Source organism: Brachyistius frenatus, unplaced genomic scaffold (genome assembly GCF_029030835.1).
Source record: "Brachyistius frenatus isolate BFR_SWC_R1_liver_20210118 unplaced genomic scaffold, ASM2903083v1 Contig_91, whole genome shotgun sequence".
NCBI lineage: Eukaryota > Metazoa > Chordata > Actinopteri > Embiotocidae > Brachyistius > Brachyistius frenatus.
The window spans coordinates 180,474-200,315 of record NW_027210690.1 but is presented as its reverse complement, the minus strand read 5'-3'; the positions used below and the strand labels follow the sequence as shown (position 1 = coordinate 200,315).

At 41.6% G+C, this 19,842-nt stretch overlaps 3 protein-coding genes across 4 annotated transcripts; 2 read left to right on the top strand and 1 right to left on the bottom strand.

Moving 5' to 3' along the window:
- The first annotated feature begins 360 nt into the window (after positions 1 to 360).
- Positions 361 to 2,396, top strand: tmem238a (transmembrane protein 238a). The gene is made up of 4 exons (XM_069710387.1): positions 361 to 446; positions 1,020 to 1,051; positions 1,320 to 1,445; positions 1,994 to 2,396. Exons 2-4 carry the CDS (start codon positions 1,027 to 1,029, stop codon positions 2,152 to 2,154), a joined length of 312 nt encoding a protein of 103 aa, XP_069566488.1. The 5' UTR covers positions 361 to 446; positions 1,020 to 1,026; the 3' UTR covers positions 2,155 to 2,396.
- Positions 2,397 to 3,252: 856 nt separating this feature from the next.
- On the top strand, positions 3,253 to 12,530 carry LOC138627765 (recoverin-like). Of its 2 annotated transcripts, none has more exons than XM_069710332.1 (5): positions 3,253 to 3,322; positions 7,200 to 7,275; positions 8,725 to 9,298; positions 10,928 to 11,039; positions 11,622 to 12,530. In XM_069710332.1, exons 3-5 carry the CDS (start codon positions 8,918 to 8,920, stop codon positions 11,705 to 11,707), a joined length of 579 nt encoding a protein of 192 aa, XP_069566433.1. In that variant the 5' UTR covers positions 3,253 to 3,322; positions 7,200 to 7,275; positions 8,725 to 8,917; the 3' UTR covers positions 11,708 to 12,530. The 2 variants fall into 2 exon arrangements, with proteins under 2 accessions (XP_069566433.1, XP_069566432.1); XM_069710331.1 differs by having other exon boundaries at positions 3,263 to 3,322; positions 7,197 to 7,275.
- Positions 12,531 to 13,521: 991 nt separating this feature from the next.
- On the bottom strand, positions 13,522 to 19,505 carry LOC138627809 (germ cell-specific gene 1-like protein). The gene is made up of 8 exons (XM_069710401.1): positions 19,297 to 19,505; positions 18,641 to 18,835; positions 17,939 to 17,998; positions 17,663 to 17,821; positions 17,400 to 17,511; positions 16,531 to 16,922; positions 15,021 to 16,431; positions 13,522 to 14,938 (listed from the first exon to the last, which is right to left on the bottom strand). The coding sequence occupies exons 1-7, from the start codon at positions 19,490 to 19,492 to the stop codon at positions 16,208 to 16,210; spliced, it is 1,338 nt and encodes a 445-aa protein (XP_069566502.1). The 5' UTR covers positions 19,493 to 19,505; the 3' UTR covers positions 13,522 to 14,938; positions 15,021 to 16,207.
- Between the last annotated feature and the right edge of the window lie 337 nt (positions 19,506 to 19,842).

The window sequence follows — 19,842 nt, the reverse complement described above, 5'->3', positions numbered from 1 at the left end:
GGACAGCCCCCCCCCCCCCCCCCCCACCTCCAAGAAAAAAAAAAGAAAAAGAAAAGTGTTTAATATGAAAAAAAAAAAAAAAAAAAAAAAGATTTCTATCAAACCACAAAATGTTAAAAAAAAACAACAAACAACAGTCACTAAAAAGGAAATAACAAGGACACAAAAAAACAAAACAGTAAAGAAAGGCAATTCAAGCAGCTACGTATTTAAACAAAAATGACCATAGTATTTCATTCTGCATTTAATGTTTGTTTATTCGACGTTTGTTCAAATTTATGAAGAAGAAGAATGTCTGACGTCATCAGAAGAGGCTGGGCGCAGGTAAATACGGAAGAGCGCCACGCCAAAGAAGGTAAACACGGAAGTGAATAAAAAACAGGATTTAAACGGCAGGAACACGTCCAGTGAGGAGTTTCATGTTGCCGAACAGACAGTAAGAACAAGTAAGTCAAAGCGTTTGTGTTATTGGCGTGAAGTAGAGTTTAGAGATTAAGCTTATTCCACAATTAGTAAAATATGGTCAGATTTAGACGGACTCTGCAGTGATTGCAGGTTCCCTGCGAGAAATAACTTGTAGATTATTCAGTGTTTGTTTTTTTTAAACATTAAATGAAACTTTCCAGAAGTCCAGATGTGATAAAGTCTTAAATTAACTTATATTTGTATTGAATCGCTTTCAAAGCTGATTTCATCCATTTTATTGTCACTTTTATGTTTCTGGATAACTTTTTTCTGAACTTTTAGTGCATGCGTTTTGTTTAAATAAATTAATAAGTACTGAGAAAAAAAATAATTATAGTAAGTAACATTTTCCAAGCAGGATTTCTAGTTCTAGTTTATCTTCAATGTTTGGTCCGGGTACTTTTACTGAATGATTTGAGTCCTGCAGACTGTATGTATCAGTGTGACACCTGAAACCACAGCAGCTGCAGTTTTAATATGTTTTTGTGGAGCTGCAGTTCCTCTGTGGTAATACCCATCTTTCCTCTCCTCCACCTCCTCCTCCTCCCTCCCAGTTGCATCATGGGCCTTTGCAACGGCCTGTCCCCCCCCCCCCCCCCCCCCCCCCCCCCCCCCCCCCCCCCCCCCCCCCCCCCCCCCCCCCCCCCCCCCCCCCCCCCCCCCCCCCCCCCCCCCCCCCCCCCCCCCCCCCCCCCCCCCCCCCCCCCCCCCCCCCCCCCCCCCCCCCCCCCCCCCCCCCCCCCCCCCCCCCCCCCCCCCCCCCCCCCCCCCCCCCCCCCCCCCCCCCCCCCCCCCCCCCCCCCCCCCCCCCCCCCCCCCCCCCCCCCCCCCCCCCCCCCCCCCCCCCCCCCCCCACTGTAAACTGGCGCTGGCCTTTGCCGTGCTGATGGATGTCCTGGGTGGAGCCGCTCTGCTGGTGGGCGTCTTCGCCCACCTGGAGATCAGAGGACAGGACTTCGGAGACCTGCTGGTCTACACGGGTATGTTTGTTTGTCCCTCCCTGAACTTGGAATCACTACTGAAGGTGGGATGATCAGTGACTTATCAGACATTTAGTTTAAATCAAAGTCTTTGATTTATTACTTTAATGGAGCAGAATTGTCTTCTGAAGGACTTTTGTTTACTTCAGTGTAATTATTTTAACTGTGATGGTGTGAATCAATATAAAGTCAAAGTAATAACAGCCATTCAATGTGTCTAAATAATTGTATTAATCAGTAGAAGAAGGTACAGTTTACACATTTGTGTTTCAAATTAAACATCTTACAAACTGAAATGTAAACAAGATAAAAATGATGGAAAACAGAAGAAGTGCGTTAAAAAACAAAAATATTTACATTTATTGTCTTTTAAGTTTCACTCCCATCAATGACGACTTTGCACATTTGCTTTGTGAATCAGTGTTTGAACATGTTGAATTTTGTTTACAGGGTGATAGACATCCATCCAAATGTTGCCACGGCAACATATTCTCAGTGTTGATGTGAATTCTTTTGAAGCCGTAATAACACCCGGTTGGTGTGTTCAGGGGCCCTGTTTGTGCTCATGTCCCTGGGCGGGTGGGTGCTGTGGTACAGCGGGAACATCGAGGGCCTGACGTCCAAGAAGGAGCTGGGACACATCAGCAGCGCCGTCGACCGACTCGCCCGCAACCTCAGCCGCAAGATCCGCTCGTACCACAACCGCTGAGCCAACGAGCAGGAAGTCAGGAGTCCCTTTCAACTTAAAAGCCTGTGTTTGTCAGTGTTGTTATGAGATGCAGACACAGAAACAAACTTGTGTTAAAACAAACCAAGTGTTACAAGCATGTCAAAAACATTTCAGCTGCCTGAATGTTGCTGTTACAAATTTAATGTTTTCTTAAGAGTAGTATTTTTATTCAGTGTTTAACTGTGACTCATAAAGCAGTGGTCTTCTGTTGGATTTCAATAAAAAAACAAACATTTTATAAATCATATAAATTGTCTGTTTTTCTTACATTTTTAACAATAAAAGATCAAATTCAAAATAGACATTTTCATTAAGAAGAAATTTACTCAACTATTCAAACAGCAAAAATTAATGAGAATGGAGTCATCGTTGAAAACATACAGTAGCTGTACGTCTAATTTTATTTTGATGGTACTTTATATCTTTTATGATATATTACAGGCATTAATAACTTTATTTAGGTAGAATTCATGTTGATTTCATAGTTGTACTTCTGCTTTTTTTGTTGTGGTTTTGTACCATCTAGTTTTCTCTGTCAGGAGATCAATAAACAGTCAAAAGAAGCAGTTAGTAATCTCTAACCTGCACTGGCCTCTGCTGGTGGCAACTGGGAACTACAACTACATCAGTGGACTGAACAAGAAGAACAAGATTTGAGCAAAGAGGATGAATGAAACGGTGAAAAATAAATATTTTTGTGTGCTCCATCAGAGGACAGTCAGAAGTTTAAAAGGGCGGGACTTGAATTCAGAAACCTCAGCAAGAGAACAGGAAGTCACTTGTGCAACCTTCAAAAACGTTCTATCTGCAAGTAAATACCTTAGTGTTGTCCATTACTGTAAAACTCATACTATGGACTTTTTAGCTGCCAAAATTTACGGTTAGGCGTCATACGGTTTGGATTTTACATCACGTAGGAACCAGGAAAATAAAAACGATGCTGACGTGGGCCAATCAAAGATGGTGCTGCCCAAATTTGGCCATTGGGCAACTCGGCTCAGTCCAAACCCGCAGTCATCCCTCCTCCTCCTCGACGAGATGCACGCTGGAAGCCATTATTTCTGCGTCCAGATTAAACTTTCTTTAACCGAGAATAGATTCCTGAAGGTCACTCAAGGCTTTGATAAAACCTCTCAGCCACGTTCAGGTAACCTCCCATTTTCCATTCCCATGATGGACTCTTGTCTGCTTTGCACTGCTGCCAAATCCTCCTTACGCTGCCAAACGTCCCCACCTCCACTGTCGTTTTAATCCTCCCCCTTCTTTCAGCCAGAGGATTCCCTTCCAAGAATCCAATCTAAACCAGGTTGAGGGTCAGAGGTGAGATTGCAAGTGTAGAAAGGTTTGATTTGAAAAGACAAAGAAGACAGAAACTGCTAATCCAGTAAATCCAAGACTCTTTAGTATCTGGAGACCGAAAGGGAAAATCCTCGTTCTAAAAGAGGAAAGACAATAAATGGAGGATGAGGTAACACAGGGAGCTCCGAAAATGTGTCGACTGCCAAAAACCACGACAGGAAAGCCAAATACAGACGCGGAAATACAGGCATTGACTTCAAGTTCAGGAGTAGAAGGCAAAAGTTGCACATTATTTACCTTTTTGGTAAAACAATGTTTATGCGTGGCTTTGGGAGAAATACTTTGTTCAATCTGGGGGGAAATATATATATATTTTTTTAAAGGTGGCAGACCAGACTAATGGTGCATTCATGAAGCTGGGAAGTGGGAAAGTTTCAATCTGGTAACCTCCGATTCAGACGTTCATTATTATTTTTACACGACACTTCCAACCCCGCATCACGGCAAAGCGTGAAATAGACACGCCCATCCACTCAAGCAAAACGTGAGATTGCCACGCTGGGCGCTGTCTAAGCGTGAAAGTTACATGTTTTCCTGTAGTGGACAAAAAACAAAACTAACTGCATGCTTTGAGCCATGTGATTTACAGGACAATTTTACTTTTTGCAAAAAACATGTGGTTGGAGTTACAAAATACAAGAAACAACTCAAGAAAAAATTGCGCAAAGCGTTGCTATCTCACGTTTTGCCGTAGCGGACGGGCGTATCTATTTCACACTTCGTCGTTTTTAGCAGATCACATTTAAAACAGAAAGCAAACTAACGGCCACACTTGTCATTGTCTGTCAATATAGTAATTAGTATTATTTAACAGCACAATTTTTTTTTCAACCTTATTCTACATTTTAAGGATTGTTTTGGGTGGTTGTTGAGAATTTAGGCCACTTTTTGTAACATGTGGGATGTTAATTGATCTAAGGTGTATTTTTTCTCTTTTCATTTGAATAAGAACGTCTCACTTTAAGAAGCTTAAAATTTTTAAAAAGTGATGTTGGTCCTGCGTGGCAGAGCTCTGCAAAGCCGCGGCAACCAGGAGGTAAAATCCAATTCACCTGGTCGACGGTGCCAAGAGGGAGGGCGCTGAAGTTTGGCCTCTGCACGTCAGCACAGGACTTAAGTTATTTTACTTAATAGAAAAGACAGATCAGCTGTCTGTAAGAGAGCTTACTGTGATGTGGCTCTCTGACCGACTAAAGATATCGAAGCAGCTCCGTCTGGAAGAAAAGGGAGTGGGCGGAGAGGATGTCCTCTTATGTCTTCTTAATCAGGTTGTATGTAAACACATTAGGAGCTGTTGTTGTTATTGGTGGTAGTGTTACACAATGGAGCTCAGTTTCCAAATTTATACCTCAACTGGAAGCATCCATCAACAGCTCAGAGTTAACTTACTAAAACAAAACAATACTGTGACAAAAATCAGGAAAAACATAACTTTTTGCCGTTGATTTATAAAAAAAATGTTTGGGCAAGCTGGGGAGCGAGAAGACACCATGCCCCGCCCACTTATACCGCCAAGCTGACTGCACCCAAACTTTGCTAATGACACTATAATAATTCGTGGAAAACATTTATTGACTTTGTATTTGATGAAAAAAGTTGAATGGGAGTCTATGGAGCCAGAGTCTTTTTATTTTTTTTTATTTTTTTAGGCCATCCCCTAGTGGCCCTCAATGGTATTGCACGTTAAGACGTTTCCACACTGGCTTCACTTTTCATATGTTTTGTGCAGCAAAACTTGTAATTTTTTAAGGCTATTAAATAATTGTAGTGGAGTTGTACAGTTTCACAGGGAGCGACTGGTGCGCCTCGTTCGCAATAATGCAGCTTTGCATCTATTGAATACATACAGAGGCGAGAGAGGGGAGAGCATCAGCTGAAATGGTTTAAGAGCGTCGGACAACAAAGGTCGTGTCGGTCCAGACATTCAGGCAGGTTTATACCCGTTGAGAGGGAGATGTGGGCTTCCTTCTGTGCAGGTGTACTGGTTTGGATGTACACAGTGGAGCAGATGGACGATCAGCAGTCAAGACTCAGTTAAGCTCATTTCAATCCCCCGCTGAACGCAGCCTCCCTTCACCCACCTCCACCCGCTGGATTTAAACGGCTAAGTCTTGACCCGCTTGAAGGTTCCCTGGCAGTTTTGGGAAACGACTTGCTTTTACTTTGTCACTTCTCTCGATTGGGTTTATTTTTACAGTTTAAAACCTTCAGAAACAAACAAACCTTCAGTGCCAAGTTCGGTCAGCTGACTTGTTTTCGGGTCGAGGGTGGAGATGAGCTGCGGGGAATCCATGCAGTCCTGCAGATTTAGCCTCAACTCTGACCCGAGTCACGTGCCAGACCTCCATCTTCCTCGTCACTCTCGCTGCACATGTTGTAACCAATAAGAATGAGAATGAGAACTTTATATAAACACTTTTATAGTTATTGAAAACTTTGATATATAATATTATACTAAAAATAACTTTTAATAAGCAAAAATCTAATTAATTCCAGTTTTATTTGTTCAAAAGACTGATGAAATCCCCCTCTGGTTTTATCAGACCATAAAAACAGAAAACCTTGTGTTGATATAATTTAATAAAGCAGCCTTTAGTAAATATCAACTCTATGAAATTTACACTTTAATTATTCACACTGCTTCAGAGAGATGTTACACATTTTTGAGGCTGTAGTTTGGGTTGTTGTTCAACCAGTTTTTCTTTGTGTTGTCAATAGTTTTTTTTGTATATGTTGTAAAAAGAAATTAGAAACCCATTTTTTTATAGAATGCATTTCATAAAACCACAAGCCTCACATGATTTAGTTCTCACAAGACTGTTGTTATGCATTTCAGTAAAAGTCATTTTTATAATTATTAGAAAACAAAAACAAAACTGACTGCATCCAGGACAACTGGGTACTATGACAACCAAAATTTATTGAAGCTAAAACTGAACAAACAAACAACCAAATAAACTCTACTTTAAAAAAAAAAAAAAAAAAAAAAAAAAAAAAAGTTTTGGCTTTTAAGGGAAAATCTGTTCAAAATGTCCAAGATAATTTCCTTGCTGTGTCTATTTTAGTGTCAGAAGTTGGTATTGTCATATCACTTGACATTTTTGCCCATTTGTCCTCTATAGGACTATATTGGAATGACATTAGGTCTGAGACACAATGAGTGATTCATGGTGAAGTAGAAATGCATTCAAAATATGCTGGAAAATGCCCCAAATAGTACAGATTCAGTAATAGTTCCATCATATTGATGGTGCAGTTATGTCCTCTCGATTTCCACATGACCAGAGCTTGAACAGATACTCATCAAACCAACAAATTAGTTTGTATCAGGTTCTGGTTTGTTTTTCTTGCCTGCACAAGAGATGCGCAGTTGAGTTGAGTTGAGTTGAGTTGAGTTGAGTTGAGTTGAGTTGAGTTGAGTTGAGTTGAGTTGAGTTGAGTTGAGTTGAGTTGAGTTGAGTTGAGTTGAGTTGAGTTGAGTTGAGTTGAAGAAGACAGCGACAGTAAGCCTGTTTGTGAAAAACACTATAAATAAATGTGATTAATGTGACCACTTGATGAGGAAGGAAAAAAAAAAGAAGCAGCAGCAGCAGCAGCAGTCGTCACATGGGCGCTATTGTGGCTCCGCCTCAGGATGATCGATTTTAATTGACTTATCTCAGCAGGTGGAGGCTGATTTTCCTCCACTGCTCACAGACAGAGCATCACTGTTTGTCCTGGACTCCTCCGCCGACCACTCAGGTAGGACACAAACCAAACTGTGATACACGGACAACATTAAATATCACTATCCTAAAGATTTGAGACACTGAAAACTGTGAATGAGCATCAGACAACTGGTGTTAGAAGTATTTGATATAAAACAAGTTTACATGAGATTCTTTTTCTAGTCTTGTGGTTAAGAAGCATTTTGAGAGAAGAGAGCACTTTTAATTGATGAGACGTTGCGTTGTAGTTTTTGGTGTACTATTGTTTTTATTCTAGTTTGAACCCAAACTTCTATGTGGTTTATCAAAGTAGGAAGTGCCTGCCAGTGATGGTTACTTTGTATTAAATTACTTATTTAATTAAGTCTATCAGAATTTTTTTATTTATTTTTTATTTTTTATTTTGTTGTGGTTGAATAGATTATGTTACATTTTGTATTTCTTCCGAAAACAGTTTCATGTGCAGTTGTGCTGTGACAAGGACATACATTTTTCTTTATGAAGTTCTTCTTAATTACTTTAGTTTCAGTCAGTCGGGCTATCAAACCAGAATTAAGTTAAGCTTTAAGTGCATTAGGTTTTGGCAGTGGAACACAAGTGACCTTGAACCCTCTGAAGATCTGTGGCCATGTTGTTCTTAAATAAATTGGAGTCACTTAAAGAGGGATTCAGAGCTATTACCTCATAATTGGGGGCGTGGCCACTACAGTAATTGGGCCACCATGTTTGAAACCTTAAAAATAAAAATGATAATACAATTATTAAAGTTTTGAAAGCGGCTGTATTACAGCAGCAAAAAGAGAGTCCGTCTTCAGACTCACTCTCATAAAAGAAAAGAAAAAGCTCATCAATGCTTATTTGATGCACAGAAAGCAGGTTAGATGGAAAAAAAAAATACCTTGACTGTCATTCAAATTATTTCCTTTGAAGTTTTATTTGACCCCAGACTGATAATGAGGAAAAGCACATAAAAAAAAAGAAGAAAAAAAAGAAAAGCTGAACAAGTCTGGAACAATCAATATTTTTAAGTGCCAACCAAGAACCTTCCTCAACTTCAGGGTCATGTCGCAAAAATCTTCAGCGTCGGGTCGCTGGAGTGCGTTTGGACGAAGTGCATTTCTTAAAACGTGTCAGGCAATCTTATTCAATGGCTCTTTAGAATCTATTATTTTTGGTAGCACGGCACCGACCTATGTGGCTTGCATGCTATTGTAAAATGGGATTAAAATCCCCTTCTCCCAAAAAATATTGTCGTGCGAGTGACTATGCCTACTCCAGTCATCAACCCGGCTGGCTGATAATTCTAAAATAGTAAAAGGGGTGGCGTGTTACCAAAATGTCTGCAGCACAACACTTGAAATGTCAACAAACAAGTGCTTCAGCCGTGACCCGAGGTGAACCTTGTCCGTTACACTTCTTGCTGGCTTTGAAGAGGGTTGATTGGCGTAATGAGCTTACCAAGTGGCTTCTGCTCTTTTCACAGCATTTGATTCAGTCAGGTGAATTGCAGGACAGGACCAGGAACAACCACACTTCAGGGATTGCCTTCTCTTTACCACTTTGTCAACGTAGTGGAGGCAACTCCCTAGGTTGAAGTTGTATTGGTCCTGAAAGAGCAAAAGGGCCGCAAATTCCCAGGCTGATATCGCTCTACAACATCGCCAACACCACCAGCAATGGGCAACACCAAGAGCGGCGCTGTGTCCAAGGAGATCCTGGAGGACCTGAGGCTCAACACCAAGTTCACGGAGACCGAGATTGTCCAGTGGTACGAAAACTTCAAGAAGCAGTGTCCAACAGGCCGCATCTCGAAAGAGGAGTTTCAGACCATCTACAGCAAGTTCTTCCCAGAGAGTGATGCCAACACGTACGCCCAACACGTCTTCCGTTCCTTCGACACAAACGACGATGGCACACTGGACTTCAAGGAGTACATCATTGCCCTCCACATGACATCGACAGGGAAAACCACCAGGAAACTGGAATGGGCCTTCTCGCTGTTCGATGTAGACAAGAACGGATACATCACCAAGTCGGAGGTCAAGGAAATCTGCTCGGTGAGTTTTAGAGAAAGGGGAGTGATGCAGCGTCCTTGCAAACAGCGAGTCATGGTAGTTGGCAAACTCTTTGACTTCCCAAATATTTGGGGACTGTTTATAGGAACGTTTGATTACTTTGAATTTGGAAAGATGTTATGTTGAGGCTCAACATTAGCAGGAGCAAATTAAAGTATAGACAATCGCATCATCTGCGTAGAGGTTGATATTATATCTTTTAGAACAATTTTTAGATTAAGAATGATAATATGATGGTATTGCAAATACGTACTGACCTGAATTTAGTTATGGAACATTTCGGGGACTTTTAAACACCGGATTAGACTTTAAGTGATCGTGATAAACAGTTTAGGATAAATAAAGGCCTAAGCCATCAGAGAGTTTAGAGTGACGATAGGATGACAGAGTTTATATATATAGAATTAAGGGAGAATGACGACATCTAAATGTCTTCTTGGAACAAATCAAACAATTGTCTTCCATTTAATATTTAATCTGTTAAGATTTTCTAATTCTATTTTGAAGACAAATAGCTACAGACAAGACTATCATCTGCATACAGGGTGATTTGGGACAAATCACTTTGTGGCTTTTAGGTGTGTCATTGTTATTTTTCAGACATGTCTGCAATAATAATGTGTTATATCTCCCCACTTTGACCACTATAAACTGTAGTGTGAGCACAGCTGGTCTCTTTATAATGACAAACTAATAATGCCACTGCTTTTCCTGCTTAAACCTAAACCATTTAACATGTTTGAGGTAGAAAAGTGTTGAAAATAACAACTACTTTTCCTTTCTTTATTTTGTCCACTAAATAACCACAAAAGATTGAGTAATGTTAAGAGTAAGAGACAGTGATAAGTATGATTTGAGACAAAAAAAACAAACAGATCCTTGTTTGGTCTGTTTGCAGTGTGTCTGAATAAGACAATTTGTCACTGATTTTCTGGCCTTTGTTTTTTCAGCTTACGTCAGCTTTTCTTTAAGCCTTGCTGCGATGAAACGTGTTTGTAGTTTCAATGTTCACTGCACTTCCATATGTGATTAGATCATTCTGAGTCTTTGCTGAAATGTAAAATGCTTCAGGTGTTGATTAAATTTTTTGTTGACCCACAGAATACAAAAAGAGACGGGCACCCCAAATTCACTTTTAAAGGGCTGCTTAATTTTGATGTTAATTCTCGTAAAAAAACAAACATAAAAATACTTTATTTTACCTATTTTATTTTAAAAATTGTACTTGCGGGCCTATTTATAGCAAAAATGTTAATTTATAAGATTAGAGTTCATATAATCACAAAACAAAATCCAGATAGGCAAAAAGAGCTGGTTGGTTAATCCACGTCACCGCAGCAGCTCTTGCTATTTTTGTTCGTAGATGTGACAAACAGTTGTGATTAAAGGAGGGTTTTCAGTGTTCGGTGTTTCGGTGGGTTTCACTCCCCTGCACTGTCACAGAAGTAGAATATACCAAAGTAGAATTCATGTTGATTTCAGCTATGACACCTGAGAAAAGAGTGAATAATAATGTAAGAAATGGGACAAATAAAATCACTGCCAACCAAACTGAAACCTGAATTATTTTGTGTTCTTGACCCTTTTTTCCTTTTTTCTTTTTCCCAACAGTCGATTTTCAAGCTGATTCCCAAAGATGAATTGGCTAAACTGCCTGACGATGAAAACACAGCTGACAAGAGGGCAGACAAACTCTGGAAGTTCTTCGACAAGGGCGACAACGGTGAGACGAAATCGTGTGAATAGTGAAATGATTAGATGAGGCTCTTCCTCGAAGAAATAACTGTAAATACAACCAACATTTTGTAGCTACTGATAGATGGAAGGATCTGATGTATCTGAGGTACGCGACAGTCATATGGTTTATGATGCCGACATAGATGCTTTATAACAGACACAAATTCAGATTTAGCCCCAAAACAAATTATTTTAGCGCCCACCCAACACAAGCAAAAACAAAATATTTGAGAGTCACAGTTAAACAATAATGATGTTTGAGGATCCTCAAATTCAATGTAGTTATCTTCAAAACAGAGAAAAGATGTGGGACATTTTCATTTGTTATAAAAGTATATTTTTACATTTTAACTCTTTCAAATCATTTGAAAGTCAAATCCATTAAAATGAATGCAGTATAATGAAGTATTAGGGACCTCATTAAACTGTTTACATTGTTGTTTTTTTTTATCAGCAATAGATGCTTGGTTGTGCAGTTAACCCATCTGATTGTAGAGCCAAAAACTTCATGCCGTGTTGTTATGTTCTGGTAATAATCTAAACTGATCGCATCCCTTTCTGCGTCCAGATCGGGTGGCGGAGGGGGAGTTCATCCAGGGAGTGTTGGACAATGAAGAAGCTCTTCGTCTGATTCAGTATACGCCTGCGAAATAACCCTTCAATCCAACAGATTCGCTGTATCTCTTATCCAGTCCTGTGTTTTTTTTTTCCGCTTTACCCTTCACTCTGCATCACACAATGCCACCCGACGGCACCTTCACAAAACGTGACCGCAAACATCGGGTGTGATGTCGCCGCCTCATCGCTCCAAATTCAGTAACGATACAGAATCCATTACGGGTTTTGTTTTTTTCTAACATTTATTTACCAACGCATGTGTGCAAGTCTGAGCTGTTTGCACTGCATACAATGAGTGTTTAAGCAACAACAACAACAAAAAAACAGGAGAGATTGCGGTTACCATAGCAACCGTTTCCAAATTTCAAAGCTTCACAGGAAGTGCTGTTTAACCAGCGTCTGTCTACCGCGAAGAAGACGCCGATATTCCCTCATGCATGTGAGAATCGACACGACGAAAATAAAATGTGCACGTTCAGCTTTTTCTGCTTAGACTAGCTTTTTTCATCGAAACTGCGATAGATGGAGCACCTACATTATTTAGTTTACATCTCTTAAAAAAAAAAAGTAAATTATGAAGGTGTACTTTAGTAAGTCAAGCACACATTTTAAAATGATAACATGTCACATGCATTAGTTTAATTATCATTAACCATGATATTTAACCACCACTGTTGTCTGCATGGTAACCAACGCTGTTTAATCACCGACCGACGGTGTAACTGCAGTAGGTGCACGTTCTTGTCTAACTTTGTGTCTTTTACACTCTTCAGTTCATCCATGTGGCACAATCTTACACGTGTAACGTTGTAGTTAAATGGCGAATGAGGTGAAATAGATTTGTTCCATGTAACAACATGTAAACCTAAGTGTTTGTCCTGGATTATTTTCCTTTTCAATAAATCAAAAACAATGAAATTGTAATAAAAAAATGAAGTTGTCAGAAGAGGTTTTTTTTTTAATTTCAAGAGTGATGGAAATTGCAACTGGAAATGGGGTTCAGTAACATTTTATATAAATCCAAATCCAATTTCAAGATGTACGACTCAAATCCGAATCTTGTTAGATAATTTGCTTGGACCAGAATAGAAACATTTATTAATTAAGAGAGGATTTGTCGGACGTGAAGCATCACTAATCCAGTTATTTACCAACTCAAAACCGGATAGGTTTTAATTGTTAATTGTTAGCAATCAATTAATAGTTTTTTGAGACATTTTAGAGAAATTAGATTTGAAAAATGTACACGATAATTAATTTCAACACAAAAGAAATTCCCAGTATAATACTGCGGTGGCAGCAACTGTTTTGTCTGTTGTCTGAATATGTTGACCTTCAGACTATTAAAAAAAACTCCCCACTTATTAATAAAGTCTAAATCTAATTTGAACTTTTTTTTTTTTTTTTTTTTTGGTAAACAACCCTGATTGTGGGATCAAGAGTGAAAAGCGTGAACATACTGTACATGATTATATGGGTAAAGAACTGAAATTATTATTTAACATGTTTAAATTCTCCTTCTTCAATATATGAAGTTCTTTAAAAAAAAAAAAAAATTCGGGTTTTGTTCCTAGAAATAAAAACCAAACCAAATCTGCCGATGTTCTATTTAACAATGACCGCCAGCTTGAGTTACACAACACAAGCACAGATAATTGTCTCTTTAAAATATCCTTTCGTAATAAGAAAGACCTGGTTTACTTTCTCGTTCCACTTTCTGAGAGACATCTGCTTTGTTTTTTCTTGAGCACACATGCTGCGTGTTTCATTGTGAAGTCAAAAGGAGTTTCAGGGTAGAGAGGAAATTTATTTAATAAAATAAAATATTCACCTCTTAAGCAAACGGCACTTGTCAAAGATATTGCGGAGGCTTTCATGAACACAGTGTGCTGCAGTAAATTTATTATAGTTTTAGCAAGTAAATTAAATATAAATGAAGAGAAGATGTGAATCAGAAGCTAACATTTAACAAATCTATTATAAAACGTAAAATACGCTGTTAAAAACGTTGTACCGGCCTGTTTATGATTAAGAAATGAATTTAACCCTTCACCTTCCACATGGTTGTATAATTCAATCTCATGATCTATATTTTTAATTCCTCTCCACATACAGTTCAGTGAACCGACAGCCCGTCTGTATTATGTCGATCTCTCCCTCCCGCTCTCTTGTTCTCCTGACTGGAGAGATTATTGACATAATCTTCTGTCCAGCATTTGAAAGCATCTGTCTTCACATGCAAATCTCTCTGTTGCTGTAATCTTCGAGCCAAAGTCAGTACAATTCGTCTTCTGGGAACCATGAATACTTGGACATAAAAATTTAATGGCAATATATCCAACATACGTGAGCGTTTCAGTCTCGACCAAAGTGCTTGACCAACAATGGATTCATTAAGCCGGGCTCAGATAATTCAGCCCGATTTAGTCTTTGCCGACAAATTTCCCGAATGTGAACGTTGGGAACGACAAACCGGTCTTATGAAGTGACGTAACTGAAGACGGGGACACCACACAGCACCGTGATGAAAAGTGCTAACACTGTTGACGTATCCTATGACGTCGACCGTCAGGATGACGGCGTTCCCTTTGTCAAGTATTTGTAAATGTGGCTGTTCGGACAAAGCGGCGACCGACAGTGACGTCACCCGTTGGTTTCCGAACGGCCGATATGAGTTCGGAATTTTGAACCCGGTTTGGAACCGGTTGTGACCATATTTGGGTGAGATGGGGGAGGAGCCAGTGCTGGATCTGAATTGAAAACCTGACCATACTACGTCCCGCCCACCGATAGCTATAACCTGAATGCACCAAAAGCCTGTCAATGGCATAGACACGCCCCCCAAAAAAACGTCTTGTCGAACCTTATTTTCTAATGAATGAGGGGTTGTTTCCAGAAAACTAAGAAGAAGGAGTGACTTTAGCTAACAACACCAAGATAACTGATGGACACATTTTATTCACTTTGGATTTGATGAGAGAAGTTGAATGGGAGTCTATGGAGCCGGAGGCTTTTCGGAGCCGACCTCTAGTGGCACTCGCTGGTATTGCAGCTTGAGGCACTTCCTGATTTTTTTAGACCCGGAAGCTGCATCCACTTTTATATTCATTCAATGGTTTGGAAAAAAATGCCTCTGCAGCCATGATTGACAGCTTCTTGAGCCCTCCTCCCTGACGACGTGCATGAAGGTGAATAATGAACGGTCCAGGTCGTACTTGTAGTGTTGCCACTCTCCCGATGAAGACACGGCAAGAATTGTTGTAGTTACTATCGTGGAAAAAAACAAATATATCGTATTATTATTATATATCGGAACAGGAAGAAACATCTGACAGAACCAGAGTCATACATATGCAGCCATGTGGTTCGACTGGGCTTCTGTTTAGGGTTTCCTTCGACCTGGCCTGGCTTCCCCGGCACCTCCGGAAACCTATCGGGACAGATTACAAGGTCCTACTTAGGTAGGTAGGTCCTGATTAGCTAAAATGTATAAAGGTGATAATGTGTGACGATTGCAGGTACTCTGTATTAATAGGACATGCAACAAATGTGGTTTGTGTTTATTTGTCACCTTACTGAAGTGTAGGGGTTCATCACATGCACAGAGTAAAAACAACAAAAAAACGATATTATGCAAATAAGAACATTTTCATATGTTTTTACAACTTTTGAAATGTCTTTTTGAATACAGTCACATCCTGTCATACTCCTCATGAGTCGTGAAATTACATGCAATCCCTGAAAAAAAAAAATCCCTGTAAGACTGGATTTACTGGAAAAAACCAAAAACAATAACTGACATTTGTTTCTCTATTTCTGGTAATACCGGGCCGTTTTTAGCAAAATAGATGTTGTGAATTAATCTTTGAAATTCAAAAGAAAATTGTCATTGCGTAGCATTACAAAACCAAGTTGTTTTATCCCCTGATTGCTGCGTACATACAGCCTGGAACAGCTGGTAGTATATTCATTGTGGTGGTCCTCGATATGTTCCCTTAAAATGTCCTGATACAAATATTATCAGGGTTTCCAAAAAAACTATAAAACCATGTCGGCAGAGAAGCAAGTACTCTCTTTTTTTCAATGCTGCTTTTACAAATACTTTCTGAAAACTGTGTTCAATTGTTGTCTTTTAAATCTCCAGCGATCAATCTGTCACTAGTGGTGCTGAACCCACTGAGAACAACAACACCCAACTTTTTCAGCCCATCGCTTTTGGTTCTTCTGCTGCATACAGACTGTAGAGTTTCAACCGGTCACCAGCCTTCAGTATAAAAATGGAGGTTTTGGGACTTACATTCATCAAGTGGCCAGAAACACGACAGCAGCGGGATGATAATGTTGACGTAGCAGCTTACCTGGTAAGAGACGCATCGGAGGCTGTGTTTCCGTGAGTTTTTCTGCCCCCTAGTGGTCACAATTAACGTTGACACTGCATATATACAAATAAAAACACAACGATTTTTGAATGTGTGTGTGTTCAAGTGTTGTAGTCCCAGTTTTCTGCACCCCCCCCCCCCCCGTCCTCCAAAAGTCTTAACAGAGTGAGTCCTCTCTGTCGTCCTGCAGAGCGTAATCTATCTCGTCCATCTCCCGTTCACAGTCCTCACATCCTTCAGCGCAGCATCCCTCCACGACCACCACGCCACGAGGGTCCACCAGCCTTCCAACTCTGCCACCTCCCATTGCCCCCACTGTTCCTATACCCATTCCCCCAGCTCCCACTCCCACTCCCATCCCGCCTATCCCGACTCCTCCCATGGCACCCATTCCCCCGACTCCTCCCATGGCCCCCATTCCTCCTCCTCCTCCCATGGCCCTCATTCCTCCGACTCCTCCCATGGCCCCCATCCCCCTGACTCCTCCCATGGCCGCCATTCCTCCCATTCCAACTCCCCCCATCCCGACGCCAACAGTTCCCATGCTTCCGACTCCAATTCCTCCTCCTCCTCCTCCTCCGACGAGCAGCGCTCCCCCGCACGCTAGCGGCCCGACAGCCGGTCCCACTCCCCTGGGCCACAGTGGGTCGACGAGCGCCCCCTGCTGGCCGAGCTGAATCAGCTGGCTGACGGAGTAAACCCCCGCCCCGCCGGCTCGGACCACCTCCTCGTAGGAGGGGGCGCTGGTGGTGGCTCGAGCCTCATCCAGCTTCACACGGGCCCGATGCTTCATCTCGATGAGGGTCTTGGTGTAGGAGTTGAGTGTGGCCACCGCGGCCGCCATGCAGCAGCTGAACGAAAGCCACGCCATGCTGGGTGGAGCGAAAGATTTAGGAAAAAACAGGTTTGAACTTCGTTGTCGGACAACCGGCCGAAAGAATTTGTTGGTTAAAGGTCTTGTCGAACCAGAAAGGGGTTCAGTTACGTTCTTGTACATGTTCACGCAGTATAGCTGGTTGCCGTAGCAACTACTTGGATGGCTAATTTCCTGGCAAACATCTGGGAAAATGCCAGTCAGTCCCAACCGGGGTCACACAGCTTATTATATATATATATATATATATATATATATATATATATATATATATATATATATATATATATATATATATATATATATATGTATTTGTACCATTGACTCCTGTCTCATAATATTGTAGAGCAGTCTATAGCAGTCATGTGACACATTTTACAAAATTTGCCATTTTAAATGCCTAACTTGAAATTTTATTTGAACTTTTTGGTTTCATACGGGATAATTGCTTTGGTTTGTTAGAACTAAAACTCACGTGAAGGACCATCCGTAGTCCCAAGTCTGTGGCCTCCAGTCTTTAGGTCCGATGCTCACGGTCATCTGAAACACCGTGGTGTACATCATGTGAGCGACCATCCCCATCAAACCTGGCCGAAGGAAAGACAGAGAGAGAGTTAAAACAATAAAAGAGAGCTCAGGTCTTTTATTTTGGAGATAAATTATCGGAATGAGTTTCTCTCTTTAGATAATCGTGTTTAATGGATGTTTAGGGGTTTTTGAAGTAAATCTCAGCATTACCCGAGAGGACGGTGCACATGGCGGCGAAGGCGTTGATCTTGAGGGCGTTCATCTCCCTCTTGGCACAGAGGCACAGCGCTTCCACGCACATGAGCAGGAAGCCCATGGCCAGGAGGCCGATGTACATGAACTCACTGATGACGGACAGCCAGAGCACACCTTGGAGGCGAAGACGTGCATTTTGTTTGATTATAAAAAAAAAATTATAAAAAAATGTCAGGTTTTATTTTGTACATTGTGCGTCTTGCGAAGTGAAGAACTGGTGCGGCGCCAAACCTTGCGTCTCTCCCGGCGTCAGCTCAATGAAGCTGCGACACTTCTCTTCCTGGTCTTCACCTGACAACGAGACAATCCCAACAGAAACACGAGTCAGCGGGTTCTTGGAGTCGAGACCATCTGTAACGTTTTGAATGTCTTTCCAACGGTCAACATTGATTGTTTGTTTTTTTTTGCTGTAGAAAGACACATGTCATATACACATATATATATAATCTCTGGCCAATGCTAAGAATGTCAACACATTATTAATCCTGGAAACAGAACAGAGATCTGCTTTAAGTCCACTTGATTTGACCTGCTGACAATCAATCTGTCAAAGTTTTATAGTAGAAGAATACAAGCCGGCGATTACTTTTCGTTTGCAGTATATCAGCCGGATAGTGAGTCACGTATTATGTTTAACCGACACTACAAACAGTCCGCTGGTCAGCTGTTTCTGTAGCAACCCCTGAATTACCCCAACTGCCCTCCCGGTTATCGGAACAGCTTACGGTGGATATAAAACGCGTTGTTTTTTTTTCCTTTTCTAAATGTAGTACATGTCTTGTTAAATCAGTGAAGATGTTTTCTTAATTCTCTTCCAATTTAGAGAAAGAACTTCAATTTTGCATGAAGATCTCCATCTGTGGCGATTCAATCATCCATCATCGTCGGTAGAAAGTCCCTGCGGTTTAAAACGATCTCGCTCCGAGAGCTAACCTTCATTGTGTTTCTCGCAGGACAGCCAGAAGCCGGTGTGAAAGTATCTCAGCATGTACTTGTCCTCGCCCGTCTCCCAGAGGTAGTGGACGGCGTTTGCCAGCTGCTTCCTCTGTATCCTGGCCAGCTCCTCCTTCTGCAGCGGGGAGAGCGTCACGTTGGGGTTGGGGTTCCTGGGGTCCGGGCTCGGGGCCTCTGGACGAAAACAAAAAGAAGGCGGGACAGAGAGTGATGAATGCGATGCGAGAGAAAAGGCGACACAAGGGAACAAAAGCACAGGATGGAGCGATGAGAAAGCGGGTTTGAGAGTCCAGATAACGTAAAGCGTCGAGATTAGCAACAAAACTGAGATTACGGGAATCTCTGCCGGTCAAGTGTGAAATGCTGAAACCCCAGAAAAAAAATACCAATGAAATATTATAGATCATCTTCAAAACAGAAGTTGGTGAGCGGCAGTGTATGAACCTAAACTCCATTTCCCATTTACTCTGTTTTTATCGTCAGCTGACAATTTGAGTGCCCAAAAAATGCAAGAAACTGCACAACGTTTCACATTTTACTTCCCAGTAAAGACAACGAATATTGCAGCTGTACGGAGTCACATGTGCTGCAGGAAACAAGATATTTTTGAAGCCGACAGCGTCCCCGGCCCTCACCTGTGGTGTACGGCTGGCTGTTGTTCTGCCCGCAGTTCTTCATCTTGACCGGCGACAGGCAGAGCGGCTTCACCACCTTGTGCGTCCCCTCGCACCAGTAGGAGGTGCAGAAGGCCGAGACGGACAGCGTGAGGGCCAGAGACGTGAGGGACAGGGACAGAAGGGAGCGGTTACGCCGGGACATGTTCTCCAGCATGTTTAACGTCTCGACTCGACGACTGAAAGGAGAAACGAGGGCGGTCGATGTTTTTTGTGTGTTTTTTTTGGCGAGCGTGCTTCGGCCCACGACTTCGAGACTGATCCCGGTTCAACAAATGGCCGCGAGGGGCCCGAGAGGTTCTGCTGACCAACCGGGACGGGGATCAGAAGATCGAGGGGCTTTTCCGTGACAATACGGCGAGCAGTTGTTGGGGTGGTTGAGCTTGGCTCATGGACGATGGTCGAAAACAGAGAGAAAGTGAGGGAGGGAGGGAGGGATGGAAGGAGGGGGGTGGGGGGGATTAGCGATGTTTGCGAAGTGGAACGGAGGTCAGAGGGGAAGATGAA